Raw genomic sequence first — 23,281 nt, 5'->3', positions numbered from 1 at the left:
TCAGTGAGAAAGACCCTTAATACGTTGAGGAAACGCACACAACATACATAATCATGAGAATAAAAATCTTTATTAGTGTTTTGAAGTATGAATTCTGCATAATATGCCACACGCCTGAGAAGCTTATGGTCAAAATAAAAAATAAAAAGGGAACTGCTCTATCAATACCGCCCTCTACCGGTAAAACAACTGCGACATCTACTGTACTGACTGCTTTGCAAAAAGATTACTGTTAAATACACACATACTGTACTACTGTTATGCATATGAACATCTGGTCCACATCAGTTTTTTGAAATGTATTTTTTTCACATTCATATGTTGTAGGCCAAAGATAAAAACAATGCAACACTGGACCTTAACACATGGTTCAGTTCCCCAAATCCAAACGTCACTAGGTGCACTTAAAGTACAATCACTAGTGCCATAAGGTAAACACATTTACATTAAAAGGGAGGGGAGGAAACATGTTGAACTCCCAACAGCCACTTAATGACAATAATGGCAGAGTTTAATACACTAATAAGTCTTGTTGTACATACTGTATCTTATAGACAGAACAAATACAATACACACACTAACACAGAATGTCCTAGTGTGCAGGCACATTCACGCTTCTTTTCTCATGGAAGAAAACCGCTCTCTCCCTCCACTGGGGTTTCTGTAACATTTTAAAAGCCAATTGTATGTGGTTAACTTTAACCCGCTTCACTAAGCACCAAAAGGCTACGAGAGGTCACGTGTGTTGTTTAAAAAGAAAAAGTGAAGAGATGACTGACTGAATGGTCGTTAAAATTTGACATGCCTCTGGAATCATCAAAACCATTACAGGGAAGTAGATTTGGGGATTCGGTTAAATCTGTAGTTTTTTGTACTTTAAATGCACCAGATTTCTTTGGAAAAACAAAGGATTAAAACAGGCTACACATCATGTGGGGCAGTGAGTGTTTCTTTTTTTTTACCAAGACATAGAGCTGCAATTGTAAGTAAATTCAAAATAAACCTTTTGGGTAAAATAAAAGGAATGACCCATGCCCTCCATGTTACTTTAGAAACAGCTGTGGTCTTGAAAATATCACTTCAATAAAAAGTGAACACAGAAAATCTTAAGTATATTTATATATAAAAATACATGAGAATACAAAAAAAGTAGCAAAACAATGGGGATATAGGCTAAAAACCAAAATGAATTCATTGATACCTTCAAATTCTCCTGGTAAGAAGTTTAATGCTTCACCTCGGAGAGCCCAAGGACTCCCAGTGTTGAGTCAAAAATAGAAGAAAAAAAGAAGAAGAAGAAAAAAAAAAAAGCTTTTGACAACAGCTGATCCTCTCTGGTCCCTTCCCAGTGCACCGTGCATCTCATCAGCTTCCACACCAGGCTGCTCAGTAGGGAGGTAAACAAACTAAACCAAGGACATGTAGAGTGCCATATAATGACAAAGAAATTAACTACATCCAGATCAGTTTGCAGTTTGTTTGGGGATTTTGGAATTGCTTACTAACATTCCTATTCGTCCATTAAGAAGTATGTCTTATAACGACACACGTCGAGAGTGACCCAAAAAAATATATAAAGGGGGGGGGGGGCGTTCTTTCAAAGTCAATTAAAATTTCATAAACACACCGTGGCGTTTCCTTCAGAGGAAACACGGCCATCAAGGCCATCGGTTCTTCACCAAGCCGCCTCCCCCTGACAAGAGACGTTTCCCAGAGAAACGTAAACTCGGGTTCAGAACAATGGTCGGTGTGGGCTGGAACAAAATTCCTTTTTAGCATTCGCGCTTGTGTTACTTATACAAGCAATATTCAATACTGAGAAACTATTCACAGATATTTTTGGTATTTCCCCTACTTCCCGGACTAAGAACCAATATACATTTTATTTGTACCACAAATAGATCTAATATCAAGGATTTGGGGAAAAGCAATTTAACAAGGTGCATGACATAGATGGGTAACAAAGTGCCAATTCTTTTTACTGAAAAGTCTGTATGTGTGTGAGTGCAACAGTGTAAGTGTATTTGTGTGTGTGTGTCTGTGTGTACTGTATATGTGTGGGATGTGGAACTGTGCCACAAATAAAATGAATGTTACAGAAAATTCATTCTGTCGGGTTTTCATTTTCATTTTTTTTCACGAAAGGACTCACAAGTTTGGAATTTGATGATGATGTAATGGGCTGCAGGTATTTTTTGGGGGCGTTTCTTTAGCTGTTTAGGACATACTGGAGCAGCGTGCAGAAGGGGAACCCATCTGGGTCAGAACCTTGTCCAGCCACTGCAGGGGGCCGTTCAAATGGAGCTCAATCCAGCAAGGAGTGCTTGTGACAGTCTGCCGCCTGCAAACCACAAAGGTGCATTTCAGTGTCTGACGGCAAAGCATCGTCACTCCTGACGCCACGTGACATTTAATGCGACTAACAAAGCCAAACTTGAGTTGAGTTTAACTCTTTCCGCAATTTGTAATGACGGATAAATAATTATACACCGAAAAAAAACAGTCAGAGGCAGTGCTCACCTGTACTCGGCTCCCCAGCCTTTGACGAAGCTCATGCGGATGGTGCACATCCGGGTGAGCTGGTAAACCGCCTCAAAGCCCTGATTGACTGACTGAGCCAGCAGGGCTGCAAACTCCTGGTTGTTGAATATTTTTAGATTACAACCTAAAAAAGGAGCAAACAGACCAGCTGTTAATGTGGATTTAAGTGGTGTGCAGCTTCAACCATCTTGATTCAGGGTTCAGAATTGTGTGTGTGCTTGGTAGGCGTCATCTTGTCTTTAAATATACATGTGACCACATATGTGACCACAAGCCATCCAGTAGATTATCTTTTGGTTCCTCTGGGACCTCGCGTTCATTTCCCAATTTGCTAAACAGGTGAAATCTTACCTGGGGGAATTTTACACACTGTTGCTGGATGCCAGCCATACCGCTGGTTGCAGTTTGGACTCTGGACAAAAATGGCGCTATCACTCAGGCACTCCGCAAATACCTCCCCTCCAATGTAGTAGAGTCGAACTCCTCTTCCTGTGCAGGCAGACAGAAGCGGTAACAAACTGACATACATACAAACAAACAAACATACTGTAGAATATTCTGTCACACCGGGCAGAGCCCTACCTATGTGCCTCCGGGTCATCTCCACAGTGGCATTCCTGTTGACGTTAGACAGCAGACCCAGGCAGAAGCGCTCAGAGTTGGACGGATCTGTGAATCCGTCCACTGTCAGCGAGGGCTGAGAGGCGTGGAACGTCTCCCCCACGCGCTGGTTCAGCTCGTAATAGGCTATAGAGCACCAGAAGGCGGGCTCAGAGTAGGTCACCGGCTGCATGTCTGTGGTAGGTGGATGGTGTCAGTAAAGTTTGGATCAATCTTCTCTTTTTAAAGCAACGCTGTTTGTATGTGGTGGAAAAGAAGGCAGACATATTTGGTGTATGTTATTTAAGTTTTAGTCTTTGTGTTCTTTTGCATCTTACCCATGCTGTGATTGACAGGAGACAGAGTGCTGGGGGAGAGCTCTGCTGGAGAACCTGACAAAAGGATGGGTATGGTTGGGTTCGCACTAGACTGTAACATGGGTACCAGGTGGGTCCGATCAAAGGCTTACAAAGTGATGACTACCTTGCAAAAGAATGCCATAATGATACAGATAACCAGCTCAATTTGCAGGAGAGCGATGCAGGGATGCTTTTTACTATTATTGATACAAAACAGTCTCCACGTCGCAAATCAGGCTTTGTGAAGATCATACAATTTAAACTAAACCTGTGCTTATGGTTATCATTAATGGCCGATTGGTGGTGCAAACAAACATACTCTGAGGTAGTAGAGTCCATTTCCAGAGATTTCTGACAAGCATTTTCCTAATGCATGTTTATAACCGCTTTCGACTACAAAATTCACACAGCTGCAACCTCTCATTTGATATCGTCATTGATCTTTGATCCATGATTGGCTTCTAACAGAGGGGAAAATCTGGTCACTACTAATTCACTCGGAAAAATATGTCCCCTTTAACTTTTATTAACACCAAGTCAAAAGCAATATCTGCAGTTGAAATACTCTCAGAGGATCTGGTCGAGAATAACGTCTCCCCTTTGAACGTTGTTAGTAGTTTTTGTTAATTACATAAGCATCTTTTCCCAGATATATTCCGTACATATATATCTGACTTTGACCTTTATTGGGAGGTGAGGCAGACTGAAGAGGAAAGGAGAAGGAATTGCTAGTCTAGTGTACCTGTGTCCATACTTTGATTCATCTGTTGATCACTTGCCTCTCCATCCTCACTGATGTAGCCCGGTGGAGGTGTTTCTGATCAAATAATGTGGGGAGAAATATATGACATTTCAATATATAATATTTGATCAATGCATTACCAGCGTGAAGGTAAAAAAACAAACAAGAGTTTGCTGTAGAAACCTACAATACCAATTTATTCATTTTCAGATTTAATTTTGTACATTGTGTAAACCTTGAGTACATTAATCAAACAGAGTCTCTCCCATCCGGCACGGACAAAACGATCTTACCTGGTATATAGTTGTTTGGAGGTTCGATTCCTGCAGGGAAGTTTGTGTTCTCGGGTATGGAATGAGTGTAATCATCCAGAGGTGGCAGCTCTGGCAGGATCTCTGAGTGTCTTGGCACAAGAACAGGAGGCAGCACTACGGTGTTGGGAAAAAGTGGGAGTAGAGATGACTGAAACACTCATCGGCTATATGCTTTTTAACAGGTGTTGTTAGTAAGTTGTGATTCTAATGAGTGAACTTTGTAACAGCAACAAGCAAACAATGACAACCTAGTAGAAAAAAAGTTGGTGTTTTAGGAGACACAATTCTTTGCGTTTTGCTTTGAGTTAGATGCATAGACCGATTTAGTAATGTTTAACGCTATTAGTTCACACATTGACTTTTTCCCCATACAGATTATACAAATCGGATCTAAATTTGTTTAGCTGTATTTCCAGTCTTTATACTAAACTAAGCAAGCAGTAGCTCCAAACATAAGAGACTCCTATGGATCTTCTCATTAAACTCAAATTCTATGATCGTATCCCCCAAAATGTTGATTCAGTTTAGCCTTACAAGCCTCAGTGGGAGCAAAATAATTTTTTAATTTTAGGTAACAAACGCACAGTGAACTAAGTCCACTCACCTGGGGTCTCCACCCTCTGGTAGTGGTAGGGGTTGATGCAGACCTCATCCTTCTTTAGATGGAAGGCATACTCACAGGCCTCGATGGCACGCAGCTCGTGGTGGCTGTGAAGGTCCGGCCATCGCCACAAGCGGCAGTAGATAACGTGAGGAAGCCCCTTCCTGTGAGAGACCTGCAGGCGGCCATCCAGGGATCTGATTGAACAGCAAACCGGAAATGGAGGTGAGGTGGGTGACAGGGGAGCGAGGGTGACCCATAATACAGCCAGGTAGGGCGGCGGGGGGCAATGGAGATGGATTGGGACAGGCGGAGGCGAGAGCGAGAAACAAAAGACGTTCTCAATGTCCGTCACCTCAAACATTGTAATGACAACTCTCCCACATCAAAGTTGTACGCAACACATTACAATAGTTGATGATAGTCACCTGGTTTGGTCAGGGTAGCTGTATAGGCCTGAAGTATCCCACTGTTCTATCGTATTTGGTGTACTCAGTCCCCATATTTCAGAGCAATTGCTGTGCACAGAGAAACAACAAAACAAAAACAAAACACAAATGATAAACATGGGACATGGCTCATTCAGAAATATCAGTATGGTAATGTTAACACCAAAAGGCCTCTTTTATTAGAGTATGATTCATTTTTGGCAGTGGAAATGAAAGATGCGACCTTCAATAAGAGAAGCCTTTTTTGTTAGAATTAAGGGAAAAAAACAACGACATGGAATCTGCTAACACACTGAATGAGAAGAGGACTCCTCAACATTGCATCCAACGCTCAAATGAATTCACCAGTTGTTTATGTCAGAACTCATCTCGAGACGTTCAAACCAACATTAGGACACAATAGCACCAAAGAGGGAGGGGAAAGGGAGGAGGCAACCTTGGAAGAAAAGAAAATCAATTTTCAGACATTCTCAAAACATTCACAAGAAAATGGACAGACAGACTGAGAATCAAGTTTTTGAAACTTGGAATGAGGACAAATGGCAGAAGTTGCTTCTGAATAATAACAGGACAATAACACGTTCCACGTATTAAATGCTACAAACGCACAATATTTACTAGACTTAATTACTTTTGGTGGAATCTCAACAAACATTCAAAATTGCAATTGTCTGATTCATGACAGTAAAGGAAACCAAACTTTGTCCCCCAGCCAGAGCTATTTTTTTTACAGCAGGGAACTAAATGCTTAGAGAATAATCATTCCAAATCTTGAATGAATACTTGCCTAAGTAACAAGCATGGTAGTAGAGAGGATCCCCAATCACAATCAAAATGTACCAACTTAAGTATGGCTGGTTACAAAGCCTCAATCCAACATTTTGTGTGCGTTTATAACCCTCCTCCGTGGCGCTATCCTCTCTGCTAGTCCAGCCCTCTACAAGAAACAAACTCATTCGGAACGAGCCAGCCACGCTATCTCTACAAACAGTGCTGCCTAGGACAATTCTCAGGCGATAACAAGCAGGCTGCTATCTATAGACATACAAACATCTGACTTGGTACTTGGTGGCACATCAGTGAGGAAGGAATCCGTTAACGTCGTGTTCCCACTGAGTCTGGGCCATCAAGGCTGGCTGGCTGATAAAGAGAACATCCTCTCTCACCCTTTATATGCCCCCCCCTCTCCACGAGTGTAATACACAAGGTAAGTGCAGTTGTAAACACACAGTTACTTAATATATTATCAGCTTATCTTCAAAGAGCAATTCACTTTCCACTATTTTGCATCCCTAAACAAACCTTTGAACATTGCAGTCAGTTTTACACGTTTGGTTAAAAATCCCAGGAAACTACCACCTGCCACCAGCTCGAGGTTTTGTGGTTTTATATTATGCAGGCGTCTCCGACCAAGTGCGCTGGCACAGACCAGTAACATCAGCGGTTTTGTCCCCCGATTCTAGTTGGAACGCAATCGAGTGTCAGGCCTTATACCTGGGGATGGTGACACACTTGGTGTTGCAGTTCTGTGTGGTGATAGCTTTCTCCAGCTCGTCCAGCTGGCCTGTCTTCTTCAGCTTCTTCACTAAGCTCTTCACAGCCTTCTCGCACCATTTCTCCTCTTGCCCATTCTGCTCTCCGCCGCCTGCTCCACCCGGGCCACTCGACGACTTCTTCCAGCCCAGCAGCCTCTTCACCACAGGAGGGGTGAATGGCAAGATGGAGGACATCCTAGCTGGACAACCCGCTCGTCTCCAGACGACAGAAGCTCTCCCACTCACAGACAGCGGGGACCTGGGGCTACAGTTGGGGCCCTTGCTGTGATGTGGCCCCTCTGGTGACCAACGAGTCACAGGGGTAACGCCAGTGCCAGCAGGGTTTGTTCAAACGAGAGGGACACCTTGGGAGAAAGTCACACACAAAGTACATGGTTACAAACAAAATAAAAGTAGAGAACCCCCCCAGCCACGATATAGAGCCCCATCAAAACAATACAAGGCAGGCAACAACTTGTTACTCAGGGAATCTTCGATGACTGAATAAAAAGGAGCATGGCTAACATTACGTATCCACCTCTTGTTTACAGTCACACTTTGGGGAGTTGGGGAATCACAGCTGTTCCTTTGACGATAGCTTGTCAGTAACATTGCCCGACATCCAAGCTAGTGAACTTAGCTAACGTTAGCATGCAAACTTCTCGAGTTAACACGCGGGGCGTGCTTCCGTGCGTGGAGGCAATCACGCCTAGCGACTAACGTGGATTAATGTGTCGGATAACAACGTGAAAAACAATCATTTAACATGAAAAATGAGCATTAGTCCCAGGCCAACACAGTGCTAACATCAACTGGTTTGGGAAGGCCTGCTGCTAGCTACCTGGAGGGGGGGCTGCTTCACTCAAATCACAACAATAAGTTCACTAGCGTTAGCTTAGCTGAGTGTTAAACAACGAAATGCTTAAATAGTTGTATTGCTAGGTAAAATAAGAAGGCACAAGCCAATAGGTATCGTACCTAAGTAGATTGGAGGCAATTTAGAGAGAAGTCCTCGTTTAGCTTGGTCAGCTAACGTTAGCTAGCTTAACTGAGCTAGCTGCCAGCTTGTTATCAAAAATCCTTTTGTTGTGATCCACAAAAAATCCTCCAATGCGCAACAGTCAAGTCGCGCTAACTTGCTAACTAACGTCCGCTTGTCCCGGGCATAATTGATCTAACTCAACAAAATAAAGCTTCACGAAGTCAAAACACTTTAAATGTTGTATGTGGACGTAGCTTCTGAATGTTTGTTAATTTTATTGCAATACGGACACGGCCCCAAAACGAGTTAGCATCTTGGACGAACTCTTCCAAACTGAGTCCTGGCTCCCGCTGGCTAACGGACCCACATCTCTCACACAAAAACATGCTTCAAAGTCGAGAAAACATCTAAAAGCATTTCAATAGTTACCCCGGATTTAAGGTCCGACGCACCGCTTTTTGAATAAAGATGTGCACAGCCCTCCAAACACCTTGTTGACATAAAAATAGCTGAACTGTATTGTACCGCAGCTAATTTTGACAAGGCTTGAGGGCTCCTCTCAAGTTGCTACCAGTGCTACTGTGGCTAGTTTGCCAAGTTTGGTTGACCGGAAATAAACAAGAAACGTGATAGCTACGTAGGACCTCTTAATCCCTCCTTTTACAAAATCTGATTGGACGATTTAAAAAAACAAACACTCTGTTGATGCCGACTGATGTTCTTAAATATTTATTGTATAAATGACAGAATTTATGTATGTCATTTAAAAAGGTGAAAAGGTGAAATTTTCTCAGGGTATTAACGTATTTTACATGTTCCATAAAACACATTAGTAGATTAAAAGCAAAATATTAAAAGAAAATAATAATTAAAATGGGAAGGTGTGGTATGTGTAATAACGTATTTTCTTCCAAGTATCTATGACGCAATTACCTTAGCAGCTGCAAGGGTTAACAGGACAACACTTAGCCCCTCCTCCCACTGAGGTGTTCAGTAAGGATTTATTGGCATCACCTGGTATCCTATAAAATGCCACCTTAAAGCTCTGGAAAGCATTCGGTTGATTTTATTCAGTCTGTGGCAATGGGTGGATGCATGCGTCTGTGTGCCGTCTTATTACTATGGTCAGGGCTTTTGCAAGGTGAGAAACTTTCATACTCTCTAAAAGGTATTTGTTTTTTTTGAGTGACATGTCACGTTTCAAACTATTGCTTCAGTTCACAGCATTTCTTTGAAGTGTGGCCGGGGCTCTCGGATGTGCAAGGATGGCTCTGATTGTATCCCCTACAACGAACTGTGTGATGGGGAGCTTGACTGCAAAGATGGTTCAGATGAAGAGGACTGCGCTTCAGAATGCATTAAAGGTATTGGACTGGAATGGTCAAGTTGTCATTACTTTCTAAAGTTTGCTTTCGCTTGCTCAGTCAGTTGGAGTGTTTGTCACATACAGTTCTGTGAAGACTGTAGTCAACTTCATTTCAATCAAAATAAGTATTTTTAAAACGATGCCTGCAGGTCAGTTCCAGTGTGCTCATGGGAAAAGGTGTATAGACGAGGACCAGGTGTGTGACGGTGTTCCTCAGTGTCAGGACCGCTCTGATGAAATAAATTGTAAGCAGCAGATTGACGGCTGTGTTCTTCACTGTGACCAAAACCATCGCTGCCTACCTGCAAAGCTCCTCTGTGATGGAGAGAGGGACTGTTTAGACGGCTCTGATGAAGCAGACTGCGGTATGTTAAGTTTTTGAGAATTAATCAATCTCTCAGCGGATTTGAATTGTTTCTTTGCATTGTAACGCTTTTTAAAGATTTTTTAAAAATAAATTCCCCTCAGAGGACCAAGCAAAAGAAGCATCTGGTTCAACTTCAATCCCAGTTGCTGTGTCGATACCTTTCAAGTGTCCATTGGGCTCCATGCTCTGCAAGAACAGAGTACAGTGCGTCTCCTACAGCCATTTCTGTGATGGAGAAGCTGACTGCAAAGATGGTTCAGACGAAGATGACTGCGCTTTAGAATGCAATACAGGTACTGGAGGTCAAACTGGTTTTCACTTTGAGGTTTACTTTAACTTTCTGAAATGGAATAATCTTGACACATACAGTTCTGAGACTGGCTAAAATGTCTGGCAATCACTGTCTGGTAAATGTTAACACTGGTAGGTACACTCTGTTTGAACCGGCTATTCTCTAAAGCCCTGTGATGTAGCCCATCTAAATTAGTTTGTCATATTTTCAGCAGGGTTTATACACTATTACAGTTAAGCACGACAAACTGCAGCCTAAATGATCATGGTTAAATTCACAATCCTCAAACAATTTAGCATTAATAACTGGACATTTGAACCAAATGGAAGCAAGGATGTCTGTCTTAGTTCAGCTAGGTGTACCTAATGAATGGAAGCTGTTGGCATATTTTAACTGTTCAATATACACGAATCAAACCCACCAGTAATTCAAGAGACTGTTTACTTCATTACCGTCAATAACATGTGTGATGTGAAATGCCTGCAGATCAGTTCCAGTGTGCTCATGGGAGAAAGTGTATAGACGAGGACCAGGTGTGCGACGGTGTTCCTCAGTGTCAGGACCGCTCTGATGAAATGCACTGCAAGAAGCAGAGTGAGAGCTGCGTTCATCACTGTGACCAAAACCGTCGCTGCGTTCCTGCAACCTTCCTCTGCGATGGAGAGCGGGACTGTTTAGACGGCTCAGACGAAGGCAACTGTGGTACGTTAAGTATTTCAGAATAAACTGATCTCCCACAGTTGCGTTGTAAGCGGCATCGAGTCATGTCAACTCAACTCATTTTACACTCCATCTGCATCAGAGGACGAAGAGGAAAAAGGACCTGATTCCGCCTCATTACCTGCTGTCTCAACACCTATAAAGTGCCATTTGGGCTCCAAACTGTGCAAGAACGGCGTACAGTGTGTCGCCTACGACCATTTCTGTGATGGAGAAGCTGACTGCAAAGATGGTTCAGATGAAGCAGACTGCGCATCAGAATGCGATAAAGGTACCGGAGGTCAACTGCTCACTCTGACCAAGTTAAAGCAAACCTCAATCGGATGGGATGATGCTGGTCATGTACATTTCTGAAATGTGTGGCTGTCACTGAAAAGTTTAGAAGGAAGGTGAGGCTACTAAGTAAAATGCAATACCTTTCATGGTGCTGATCAAAACAATTTAATTATTTTGAACTTTAAATTAATTTAACTAGACTATTTAAACCAGTGCATATTAAAATCAATTCAGTGACAAAGCGGAAATAACCTTTTGACTATAACGTGTCTTCTAATGTGTCCTCTAATGCCTGCAGATCAGTTCCAGTGTGCTCATGGGAAAAAGTGTATAGACGAGGACCAGGTGTGTGACGGTGTTCCTCAGTGTCAGGACCGCTCTGATGAAATGCACTGCAAGAAGCAGAGTGAGAGCTGCGTTCATCACTGTGACCAAAACCGTCGCTGCGTTCCTGCAACCTTCCTCTGCGATGGAGAGAAGGACTGCTTAGACGGCTCAGACGAAACCAACTGCGGTACGCTGAGTATTTCAGAACTGTCTCTCGGGAGAGGATTTGCATGGTAGGCGGTATTGCATCACGTTAACCCATTTTACTTTCCATCTGCATCAGAGGACCAAGAGGAAGATGTGTATGAAAATGAAGGAGGGCCTACTTCAACCTCATTGCCTGCTACCTTTGACTCCTCAACCCCTATAAAGTGTCAATTGGGCTCAAGACCCTGCAAGAACAAATTCCAATGTGTCCCCTATAACCATTTCTGTGACGGAGAAGCAGACTGCAAGGATGGCTCTGATGAGGAAGAATGCGCATTGTCTTGTGAAACAGGTAATCTGGTGGGTGTATCTCCTGTACACGGGGTCAACAAATGTTGCTGTAATGTTTGATCACTTCGGAATAAACTGTACAGGAGATTTGTGCCAGGAAAAGATTTGAAAGTTTCACACTAGTTGATTGTAAACTGAGCTGAATGTCTGAAAAGCTATTGTAAGTGCAAAGACATTGTTGGCAATGCACTACACAATGTCAAAACTAAACTATAGTTGTACAATCATCCTGAGTATGCCATACGTTTCCTGCAGACCAGTTCCAGTGCGCCCATGGAAAGAAGTGCATAGAGCAAGGCCAGGTGTGCGACGGCGTGCCTCAGTGCCAGGACCGCTCGGATGAACTGAGTTGTGCCAAGCAGATGACTGGCTGCGACCACCAGTGTGACGACAATCTCCACTGTATTCCCAAAAGCTTCCTCTGTGACGGGGAGAGGGATTGCGTGGACCTCAGCGACGAGGCAAACTGTGGTATGTTGTCATGGAAGAAGGAAGGCGTGAATGTATGCTGGAATCTGCTCTGCTTGTGAGGGTGGGGACTTTAGTGATGGCCTCTCCACCCCCCCCCCCCCCCCCATCTGCAGCGGAAATGGGCTGCAGCCCCACTGAGTTCCAGTGTGTCAGTGGCCAGTGTATGTCGGCGACTATGTTCTGCGATGGTCACCCAGACTGCCAGGACCACTCTGATGAGGATGACTGCGCCACCGCGCCAGTTTGCACCACGAAACACAGCTGCCCGCAGAGCAAGGAGTGTCTGGTGCAGGAGTGGCTCTGTGACGGAGATCTGGACTGTAAAGATGGCACAGACGAGAAGGTAAAGGTTGAGTGCAGTACTGGAAGTTGATAAAGTACGTATTGGACCCAATTTTTATTTACAGTTTTTCAATATAGACAAAGCTGTAAAGGGATTTTGACACAATAGGCCTAGTAAGATGTTCATATTGATGCGGTTGGTCCCTTAAAGCCAGGTATAAAATGTGAAACGGGTTTCCTCGCTGATTTTCTGTTACAATTTGTTAAATTTTAATGTTTTAATTTAGATGTAATCTATTGGCGCTTCTTTAGGATTGTCCTGAGCTGCCACTGAACTGTGGCAAATTCCAGTGGTTGTGTAAATCCAAGACAAAGTGTGTCCCTGCAGCCTGGAGGTGTGATGGCACAAAGGACTGTGACGATGGCAGCGACGAGACTGAATGTGAGTAGATGTCAATTCTAGTAGTTTAACGTTAAAGTTCCGTCGTGAGGTGATCATTGCAAATGCACATGTCCAGCTGGGAATTTCTTGTTCAATGTATAGCTCCCATTAAGAATATACTGCATGCCTGGAACATTCTGTATTAATGCAAATGTGCTTGAAACAGGTGGGATGGTGAGCTGCCCCCCTCACCAGTTCCAGTGTGGCAGCCAGGACTGCGTGGATCAAATCCACGTGTGCAACCACAATGCAGACTGCGCAGACGGCTCAGACGAGGGGGTCAGCTGCGAGATTAAATGTGCAGCAGACAGCCGCTGCTCTCAGGGCTGCTACAACACACCTCGGGGACCGGTGAGGACCTTGTATTTTCAATGTTGTGTGTCAAATTAGCCAAATTTAAGTAATCAATCTATTCCAAAACAATTTTGTAAATGTAGCCAGATGTTTTTGATAGATTCTTTACACGCTTTCCTGGAAGGATTGCAATGTAACACCCCCTAACTAATGTGTTTTGCGGTCTAGCATTGTCGCTGTGCAGCAGGGTTTAGGCTCATGGAGGATGGGCTGACCTGTGCCGATATTGATGAGTGTGAAGACCGATGGCCCAGCATGTGCAGTCAGCTGTGCATCAACACTGAAGGCTCATACAAATGTGACTGTCACCCGGGCTACATAATGGAGACGGATGGACGCCACTGCAAGATCACCGGTAAAGTCTTTCGGTAGACTACATCCTTAGTGAGTTTTTGGCATGAAATGCACTTTTCATGACCTGTCGACCGAAAGGGTAGATTCCACTCATGACTTCATTTAATATTGATCTGCTGCCATGACTGGAAGCAGGATGATCAATCTTCCAGCAAATCTAAAACATGGATATTGGTTGTCTGGTTCTGTTGCAAGAAATTTCCATTATTTGCTAGACTATTTATTTGAAGTTGATCTTTTGTCCATGAGTTAAAAAAAAATCTCCTCTCCCCTCAGGCGAACCCCTTCTGTTGCTGTCAATCCAAACAAACCTGTTCTTGTTCGGCCTGCGCAGCGGTAGCCTCGACATGTTGCCGTCGTCGTCCGCCGAGAAGGCAATCCTCTCCCTGGACTATGACTGGAGGGACCAGAAGGTATTTTGGGTCAGTCTGGACACTGACGGCATCAGGTGGTCATCCCTGGACCAAAAGTCCACCGGAACTGTAATTAAAGGTCGGTGCAACACAAACGTGGCAGAGTATTGTAGATGAATCTACATGTAGTGAAGCTGGAAGCTCATCAAGTCCTGTAATGGCTGGTTTCAACAGGTGTCCGAGCTGATTCTATTGCTGTTGACTGGCTCGGGAGGAACATGTACTGGATCGACGGCGTGAACAGCCAGATCGTTGCAATCAGACTGAGAAAAGGCACCGTGAAGTCAGTGGACCACAGCATTATCCTGGATGAAGACCTGGATCAGCCGCGCTCTCTGGCACTGCTGCCACAAAAAGGGTCCGCATTACTTTCGTTCATTTTTTTAATTTTTTTTTTACAGACGTTAGTTATCAGAAGGTCAGTGTTTAAATGTTTCTACCAGGCTGATGTTCTGGACTGAGATCGGTAATGTAGCGAAGATAGAGCGTGCCGGGATGGACGGGTCTCAGAGGATAGCCGTGGTGAACTCCAGTCTGGGCTGGCCGGGCGGTGTGGCCGTGGACGCCATCTCTGAACGGGTCTACTGGACGGATGAAAGGCTGAGAGCGATTGGATCTGCAACGCTGGCTGGAGATGACATTCAGGTAACTGCTTTTGAAAGGGGATATCTGGTATTTCCAATGCTAAAACATTACTAAATCTATCAGTAAAGCTTTTATTCTGCCCTCATTGTAACCCCCCCACACCCGCATGGAGCACTTGTTTTTTACCTGCTGAAGTAAAATGCTTTAATAATTTTGTCTAAATGTAATTTTCAGATTCTGCAGATGAAAGAAACAAACAACCCGTTCTCCCTGGCAGTGTTCAATGACATGCTCTACTGGGCTGATGCCAGGAAGCGAGTGGTACTGGCTGCCCATAAAAATTCTGGCAAAAATCTCAAAGTTCTTCTGAAAAGACCTGGACAACCTTTTGGTGTCAAGGTGGGGAAAAATAAAAAGACTTTGCATGTTTGAAGTTTTGGGAAATGGTACCATTTGCTAGTTGTAATTTTTATGCATGAATACTAAGGTGCAAGGAAAGTTAAGATGCTACTCTGTTCCCTTCTTGGTTTGCAGGTCCTCCACCCATTCCTCCAGATGGGTGTTGAAAACCCATGTGAGAAGATTAGCTGTTCCCACATGTGTGTGTTCGCCCCGGGACCCAAGGCTGTGTGCAAGTGTCCCGCTGGTCTCATACTGGCTGAGGATGGTCTTGCTTGCTCCACCATAGTGAATTCAGCCTACCTGCTGATGCTGTCTCCCTCTACGGTCACAAAGGTTTTAGATTTATTCAAATGTGTACACCATCCATATTGATTTTAATATTTAAAGAAAAGCTACATATCTTGATTAATGAGTTACCCACAGATCTACTTGGAGTCCCGACACACGGCAGCAGACCTGCAGGGCTGGCCTGAACACCTGGCCCTGCAGGTGCCTGGCATCAACGAGGCCACCATCATGGATTACCGCCCGCGCGACCTTACGCTGTTTGTGACTGACGACGGCACAACTTCCCTCAGCGCCTTCCAACTGAAGGGCTCCGACTTGTCCTCTCAGGGCCCGCTTCTGAAACTCCTGGGGAACGCCATCACCGCCATGGCCGTGGACTGGGTGACCGGCAACGTCTACTGGAGCAGCAACAAACAGAATCGCCTGCAGGTGACCTCCATCCCCAGCGCGCACACCGCCGTTCTCATAGAGGGAGGTATTGGCAAACTGGAGTCCATCGCGCTCCACCCGCCGACTGGACGAGTCTGTTACACCAACGTGCGTCTGCAGGGTGCAGACACGGTGGCTACTGTAGAGTGTGCCGACATGGACGGGGCCAATAGGAGCGTGGTGTGGCAGGATGCTGTCCGCCCCACATCTCTGGTCTTCTCCAGTAACGGGGATACCATTTACTGGGCTGACAAGGGTAAGATTCAATGGATGTAATGTTTGCATACTTGTGCAGTATGGTTTGACTGTCTAAAGTGAATGTTCTTTTAGAAAAGCGGTAACGTAGCTTTGCTTCTTGCCAAGGTTTGGGGACCATCGGCTCTGTCAAGCTCGACAAGTCTGGATACCGAGAGTTGAAGGCCGGTGAGGGCCTGGCTGCGATGGCGCTGAGTGATTCGGTTCTGCTCTGGATGACTGTTGGTGGTAAGGTGCACAGACATGATGTATTTGTCTGGCTGTTCAACATCATTTTATCGTCAAGAATACAAAGCTCAAGACATTAATGATTTCTACATGCCAAATAGTCTAAAATCCTACACCTTGTAGTAACTACATTCCATCACACTGGATGGTCCAACATCTTGTAATGGAATTAAACATCTACCTTTTTCCCCCTCCAGACAAGAAAAGGCTCTGGTACAGAGATGAGCATAAGGAACACAAGTTATGGTTTGAAGTTGACACCGAGGTGATCAGCTTAAAAGCGTTCAGCAAGTCCAGTCAGACCGGTGAGAAAGAAGCGCGCGCACACCTCAATTTTGATGGGTATTGGTGTCCTCAACGTGCGCTTACTGAGGTCAAGCTATGTATTTTTCCCAGGTTCTAACCACTGCTCAGAAAACAATGGCAACTGCCACCACTTGTGCCTCGCAACCCCAGCAGGACGGACATGCAGGTGTGCCCATGACCAAATCCTCTTGAATGCCACCCACTGTGGGCCGGCACGGCACTGCTCCGATGGCAGCAGGCAGTGTCTGGATCGACTCTCATGCCAGGCGATTGAGAAGTTCTGTAACGGTCTCGTTGACTGCCACGACCACTCAGATGAGAACTGTGAGTCTGTGTTGGATCAATGAGAACTAGAAAATGGACATGCTGTCATTACAGAACATTACTTTTCCAAATCCTTGTAATTTCAGGTGCCGGTCTGAAGCCTTCAACAAGAGTCGCAGTGGTTGCACCCACCCAGCCCCACAGCTCCTCCCCTCCGCCGTCTTCTCTGCCTGCTGTAAATCTTTCCGAAGTAACGGGCCTTAACTCCAGTCTTGGCGTTAGTGTTCTGGTCAAGAACCTGGACGCCCAGAAGTGCAGCCACAGTCGCTGCAGTGGCAACGGGCGCTGTGTTGAAACGGATGGATCCACTGTGTGCGTGTGTTCACTGGCCTACAGCGGTGAATCCTGTCAAGACCACATCCTCAAGGCCATGCAGGGGCCCATCATCTACGGTGGCGCGGGGCTCTGTGCGGGAGTGGTAATCATTGTCATGGTGGCAGTTCTGGTGAAGCGGAGACGTGCCAATACAAGGTCTGTCTGTTAAGAAACTGAATAATGGTTTAATTTTGTTTCTTGTGGAAGAATTTCTCAAGCATTTTAAAGAGTCTAACCTGCAAGCAGACAATCTCCTTGCAAGTTTTATGACTATATGCTTCGTCCCAGGTGGAGAATGGAGATTTATTTTAAACTTTTAGAAATCTACCAAATATTTGGAATTGTGTGTGGTTCCACATAAGGGACTAAAAGCAAATAGGAATTTAATTGAGGGTTTATGTGGATCTTATGTGTGGGTCTACGTTTTCTTTTCTGCAGGAGCGGAAGCACGGCAGAGGGGAACGAAACTACTATGAAGAATCTGGTGAACAAAGCTGAGGCTCCCGCGAGCACCGACTCTTCCCCAGCAGACGCCAACAAACCAGAGGTTCACGTCAGTTCACCTCCATGAAAGAGGGTCTCAGTTTGTTACTGTACTTGTGGAGTGACTTTTCCTTCTCTTTGCAGGAAGCTGTATCCCTTGTGGGCTGAGGTTAATTCCTGGGCAAAGTTTTTAAATAAACATTTATATTTTGAACGGTTTCCTTTGGGTTTCCTTAACATTGTTTTAGTCAGTCAACATTGATGGTCTGACTGACGTCACGTTGATTTAGCTAGACTTAATGTTGAATATTGCACTTGAGAAAAAAGTGAGTATTTACTTACTGCTGTAAATCCTCCTGCCAAAGTGCAGCCTCAGGATTGCTGACGGTTGGGTTTAGTACATGACATTATACCTATTTTACAGATTACAATTTTATTCAACTGAACTACAAACATGTTATGCCTTTTCACCCTACATTTACTATTTTAAAATACTTAGAAGTGGCATGAATTAACACTTATTTTATAGTGGAAGTAAACTGATACACCAAACAATATTAACTTGGTTTATTTTACTGACACATGCCAACCACAATCAAATTTGCATTTACTCTTAGACTTGGACTCAAAATTAAAGTTCGGTCTTAAACGCAATGTATTGCTCAGAAAGTGAAAGTGAATTGGTAAACTTACTAGTTACTGTAGGTCTATGTATTTGAGATCTGGTATATAATGGCTATGACTGGTCTTCCAGGTTTCCAGTTCATTGCTCTTACTTCCATTTAACATGTCCTTCAACGGTCAGTCTTAGACAACTGCATTATTCCAAACATTAACTGTCTGCATCAAAGTAACTTTAAAAAAAATTCTAAATATTTACATGGATACATTTAGAGTGAATTACACATTCCATTTTATTTCAATTAGATGCAACTACACATTGCCATGCTGCCAGTTTGAGCAAACATAACATCAGATTTCTATTTGGGTCTGAAACTTTCAAAGGTAAATATAGTTAAGCTTACACCTGTGTCACTATCTTGAACATTAAAATAGGATGTACATAGAACACTGTCCCTGAACTTATGAAAACGATCCTTTATTTTTATCATGGTGCCACACAGTGGCTCTGGTCAGACTGCCTGTAAGTGAATTCTGTGACTTTGTCAAGCACAGATAACCTAGTGCCCTGAGAATGATGAACCAAAAGTTTTTACATATGTACAATCTGGGAATATCCGCTTGGTCAATTGTTACTCATTTTGAGTCAGTGAACAAGCTGAATGTCTAAAGTACAAAAAGTTGGTTTTTAATCTGCCGCAGGCGACCGAGGTTGATCTGTCCGCTCTGACTCCGTTTCTGCCTCATTCTCAGCGTGCTGCTGCTCCGACTCAGTTTCTGCCTCATTCTCAGCGTGCTGCTGCTCTGCCTCAGTTTCTGCCTCATTCTCAGCGTCCTGCTGCTCTGCCTCGGTCTCATTCTCAGCGTCCTGCTGCGGTGGTGGTGGTGGTGGTTGTTGCTGGATGAGTCCTCCATCCTGTGCAGTGTTGTAGGAGCCACAGCCACTGCACTTCATGCCCAACACGTGGAAAGGCACCGTGCAGTGGGTTTGGCAGTCATTACATATAATCTATAATAAGGGAAAAAATATTAGGTCAAATGTTTTTAAAAGTCCTATTGATTTGTACAAGCTGGAGTGAATGAAATTGACCTTATTTGAAACGTTAATTTTGTACCATTACTGAAGTCTTACTTTGACAGTGGCACCCAAGTATTCATGAGGCATTGGTGACATGGAAATCTCTATGTCGATCTGATCCCAGTACTCCTCCATTTCGCAGGCAGAGTGCATACACAAAGGACAGCGATACGCTCTGAAATCAATAACAAAAATCGTATTTAGGGAGAACTCTCTCTCCATGCGGCACTGTGGATCTACACACACACATGCAGCAGGTCAGAGATCAGCTTTTCCTCACAGCCTCAGTGTGTATGAATCCAACAAATAGTCAAATGTTCATTGGTGAAGACTGAGTTTGTTTCAGTCAGGCTTTGGATGGGATCATTAAATAACAGGACACATAAATGCCTGAAAAACAATGATGCAAGACTTAATCTAGCAATGCACAAAATGTTCACGCAAAAATTATAAATGAACATGAGTGTATTTTACTGGACTATGGAAGAGATAGGAAAATGAAATGATTAAACATACCCCATTTTGATCATGTCACGAAAGCAGGTTCTGCAGAGAATGTAAAAAAAGCAAACGTTAATCACTCACTTTATATCAGAACAAATCCTCAACTATGATTACTAAGGAAGAGAAGTCATTTTTGTAAATATTTTCCAGAAAATAAAATACTTTACAATACAATACTTTATATTTCCAAATAATTTTATAATTTGATCAGTTTTCTATTTGTGATATACAGATATGACTTATTTTAAAAATTAGTAGATTAGAGTAATCAATCTATAGAGAAAGCCATCTGTCAAATGCCACAAAGTATAATCAAAAATGGTGATGAAACAAACAGCCAAAAATAGAGAATTAAATCTGACATCACTGAGCCAATAAGAATTAAAGAACGACTCCTACTTGTGTAGAAGATGGCCGCATGGAAGAACGTGAGCACCAATTCTGGATGTGTGAATATCCTGTTTAGACAACACACAATGGAGAATTTAATGGATTGCAGGAAAAACAAAGAAATCAACAGCCCTGTCGTTGATTCTATTTTCATTACCTCCATACACACTGGGCAGTTCTGCCTTGAAACATTTTCAACGCACTGAAACATAGGAGAGAATATATAAACAACCGCAACGTGGACACTCATTTGCTCATCGCATAGAATACAGCGGATTTATGTTTGCATCATAAACCGGTGCACGCTAATAATCACCTTGTGGTTTCCCCGCAGAGCCTCAGTTAAACACAGGTTGCACTTCACACAATGGAAATACTCCTCCCGGGGCCCAATCCTGTTTGGGGTCCAGACACAATGTCACTGACCCAGATCACTATTACCTCCTGCATGAATGGCCTGTGACATGACAATGACTGACAACACGAAATGCATTCAGTAGTATGGCAGGTAAACCAGCCCTTTCACAGAGATATACCTTTTATACATTACAACTTCATTTAACGCGTCTTACTGAAAACATAAAACACAAATATTTTATTCTCATTAATGATATCAAATAATAACAATAGGCTGATTAACAAGCCCTTAATTTTTCCTATCATCAGTTAAACAATCATGTATCATGTACGCTAGCCTTTAATATTCTGTGATGAATTGACCTGAACCTCAAATAAACAAATGGGGGGAATTCAGCGAATTTATTTAGCGACGCGAATCAAATCTTTCGTGATCCCTCTTTGTCTTTGTGAAGGACACATTTTGGGTGCAACTTTAAGAAGGTTTTCTCCTTGAGACACATGCACATTTACTCCCCCAAATGACCATGTGACTGATAGTGTTTTGTGTCTAGGCTATAATCGAAATAAAATGAGTGACAAGTAGTCAAGATGTTTAAACTGTATTCTGTCGCTCTCACCTGCATATTCCACAGGGCTGACAGTGGTACTGCTTCTTATCCTTGTCGAACAAGTGGCAGATGTCACAGTAATACTCTCCAAACTGTGCATGACACTGCTGGCAAGTCTGCTGTGCCTACAAGAGGAACATCTTTAATTTGTACCATTTTACATTTTCTTGATGCAAGTTGTCCACTGCATAAAAGAACACTTAGTACTGCTACAGCTGACAATAGAGTTGAAGCATGCCAGCTGCCGTTGTTGTTGTTGTTGTTGTGCTCAGTTACCTGCTGCACCGTCTGACACTCAGAGCACTGCACCTCCGTGACTTTGAATCTGTCCATCTCGTGGTTCTCCTTTGCATCGTGGCACAGCCGACACACGTACAGTTTACCACAGCAAGGTGCCTAAAATGCATTAAAAAAACAACAAATCGTAATCGTATTTAGCTAACATATAACTTAATACACATACGAGACGATCTAATCGCATAACCATTCAGTTGCTGCGTCACCACACGAGTTCAACGTTAACTAACGTGAAGTAACGTTAGCTGACGTTAGGTGGCTAGGTAGGTTAGCTGTGAGTGGTTTCTACTAGAGCTACATAGTAGCACGTTTCTTTATAGCGGGGTCAACGTAAGGCGTTTATATGCAAATACATGCAATGCGTTTATAAAAAATGTAACTCACTTTCAACAAGCAGCTGCGTTCATAATGCTCGCAACCGGCAGGCGAAGCCATGATTCTTCCGTGTGAGAGTGCTTCTCTTCTTCTAGTGTCAAAACCGGTGCAGCACCGGGGCATTGGTGACACCGGTGCTGATTCTTCTTTTTCTTCCTCGTTTCCTTTACGGCGTACTAGGCACAGCTGCTCTGTAGTCCTCCCTTGGAACCACAGTCGAAGCATTGTGTTTTATCGCATGCATTCTGCCCCCTGTGATTCTGCGAGGTTCCCTAAATACACAACGAAAAGAATTGCATTAATGTTACTTTTATTGATTATGCATTAATATCGTAGACCCTTCACACAAACTGCCCCGCCTCCGCCCCTCTGGGAGGCGCTGCAGGGCATCCATCCACCCATCCCTCTTCAAACCGCTTATCCTGCACGCGGAGGCGGGGGTTGGAGCATATACATACATATATAAAGGCTAGATGTCTTACGGCGGAGGAACGTCCGCATATGGCGGCCATCTTGGTGCGGGCACCTCGCTCATCCATAACATTGTGTTGTGGTACATGTACTTTAAATACTAATAACTTGCTCAATTTTCAACCGGTTGGTTTGTTATAAACGACAGAGATGTAGTTATGACACTGCATACTTATGAATAATGTCCTGGTTAATATCATTTTCGTATGAAAGCGCATGGTTATAATTATAATTATTCATAAGTATGCAGTGTCATAAATACATCTCTGTACAGGGTGGGGATTTCAACATGCAGCATTTCTTGATGTATATTTGTAAATGGAAATCTTGTACATATTCTAGAACATTATTCTATTTTTTAGAACATAACATCATTATTCATAACCATCGAATTTGATTCACGTGTCAATGTTGCGTAATCATGTGTCACAACGTACGTCTGTTTTAGATTGATAATTGGGTATCTCCCGCTTTCCACCGTCTGCGCCGCTGGTGTAGTGGTATCATGCAAGATTCCCATTCTTGCGACCCGGGTTCGATTCCCGGGCGGCGCACGTGTTTTGTTTTAGAAAACTTAATTTGGAAAAATCTAATTAAAGAATGTCGCACCATTGATTGATGAACTGCAGCAAATAACTCTCAAACCTGCCCACATAACACGGTAGCTCAACTTGCTG

General features: G+C 43.5%; 3 protein-coding genes and 1 non-coding gene across 9 annotated transcripts; 2 read left to right on the top strand and 2 right to left on the bottom strand.

The window, feature by feature from the left end:
- Positions 1-51: 51 nt before the first annotated feature.
- On the bottom strand, positions 52-8,742 carry LOC120830694 (mothers against decapentaplegic homolog 2). Of its 6 annotated transcripts, none has more exons than XM_040195518.2 (11): positions 8,553-8,742; positions 7,101-7,506; positions 5,586-5,675; positions 5,161-5,354; positions 4,536-4,670; positions 4,243-4,317; positions 3,480-3,533; positions 3,124-3,336; positions 2,893-3,030; positions 2,521-2,665; positions 52-2,341 (listed from the first exon to the last, which is right to left on the bottom strand). In XM_040195518.2, the coding sequence occupies exons 2-11, from the start codon at positions 7,334-7,336 to the stop codon at positions 2,218-2,220; spliced, it is 1,404 nt and encodes a 467-aa protein (XP_040051452.1). In that variant the 5' UTR covers positions 7,337-7,506; positions 8,553-8,742; the 3' UTR covers positions 52-2,217. The 6 variants fall into 6 exon arrangements, with proteins under 6 accessions (XP_040051452.1, XP_040051455.1, XP_040051454.1 ...); XM_040195521.2 differs by having other exon boundaries at positions 4,255-4,317; positions 8,553-8,728; XM_040195520.2 differs by having other exon boundaries at positions 8,120-8,719.
- A 369-nt stretch (positions 8,743-9,111) lies between these two features.
- On the top strand, positions 9,112-18,114 carry lrp13a (low-density lipoprotein receptor related-protein 13 a). The gene is made up of 25 exons (XM_078087239.1): positions 9,112-9,264; positions 9,341-9,487; positions 9,639-9,854; positions 9,958-10,149; positions 10,635-10,850; positions 10,951-11,139; positions 11,443-11,658; positions 11,755-11,970; positions 12,225-12,440; positions 12,554-12,783; positions 13,035-13,164; positions 13,331-13,515; positions 13,687-13,873; positions 14,149-14,364; positions 14,460-14,643; positions 14,729-14,930; positions 15,105-15,269; positions 15,405-15,605; positions 15,696-16,245; positions 16,353-16,472; positions 16,670-16,777; positions 16,869-17,102; positions 17,189-17,573; positions 17,856-17,964; positions 18,045-18,114. The coding sequence occupies exons 1-25, from the start codon at positions 9,207-9,209 to the stop codon at positions 18,066-18,068; spliced, it is 4,896 nt and encodes a 1,631-aa protein (XP_077943365.1). The 5' UTR covers positions 9,112-9,206; the 3' UTR covers positions 18,069-18,114.
- Positions 18,115-18,796: 682 nt separating this feature from the next.
- On the bottom strand, positions 18,797-23,208 carry rchy1 (ring finger and CHY zinc finger domain containing 1). Its single transcript, XM_040196383.2, has 9 exons — positions 22,143-23,208; positions 21,738-21,857; positions 21,471-21,586; positions 20,810-20,888; positions 20,651-20,695; positions 20,503-20,561; positions 20,116-20,145; positions 19,654-19,774; positions 18,797-19,530 (listed from the first exon to the last, which is right to left on the bottom strand). The coding sequence occupies exons 1-9, from the start codon at positions 22,356-22,358 to the stop codon at positions 19,210-19,212; spliced, it is 1,107 nt and encodes a 368-aa protein (XP_040052317.2). The 5' UTR covers positions 22,359-23,208; the 3' UTR covers positions 18,797-19,209.
- Positions 23,088-23,158, top strand: trnag-ccc (transfer RNA glycine (anticodon CCC)). The gene has a single exon. It is a non-coding gene; the product is annotated as a tRNA-Gly (tRNA).
- Positions 23,209-23,281: the final 73 nt, after the last annotated feature.

Source organism: Gasterosteus aculeatus, chromosome 13 (assembly GCF_964276395.1).
Source record: "Gasterosteus aculeatus chromosome 13, fGasAcu3.hap1.1, whole genome shotgun sequence".
Classification (NCBI taxonomy): Eukaryota; Metazoa; Chordata; class Actinopteri; order Perciformes; family Gasterosteidae; genus Gasterosteus; species Gasterosteus aculeatus.
This window is presented reverse-complemented; position numbering and strand designations above follow the sequence as displayed.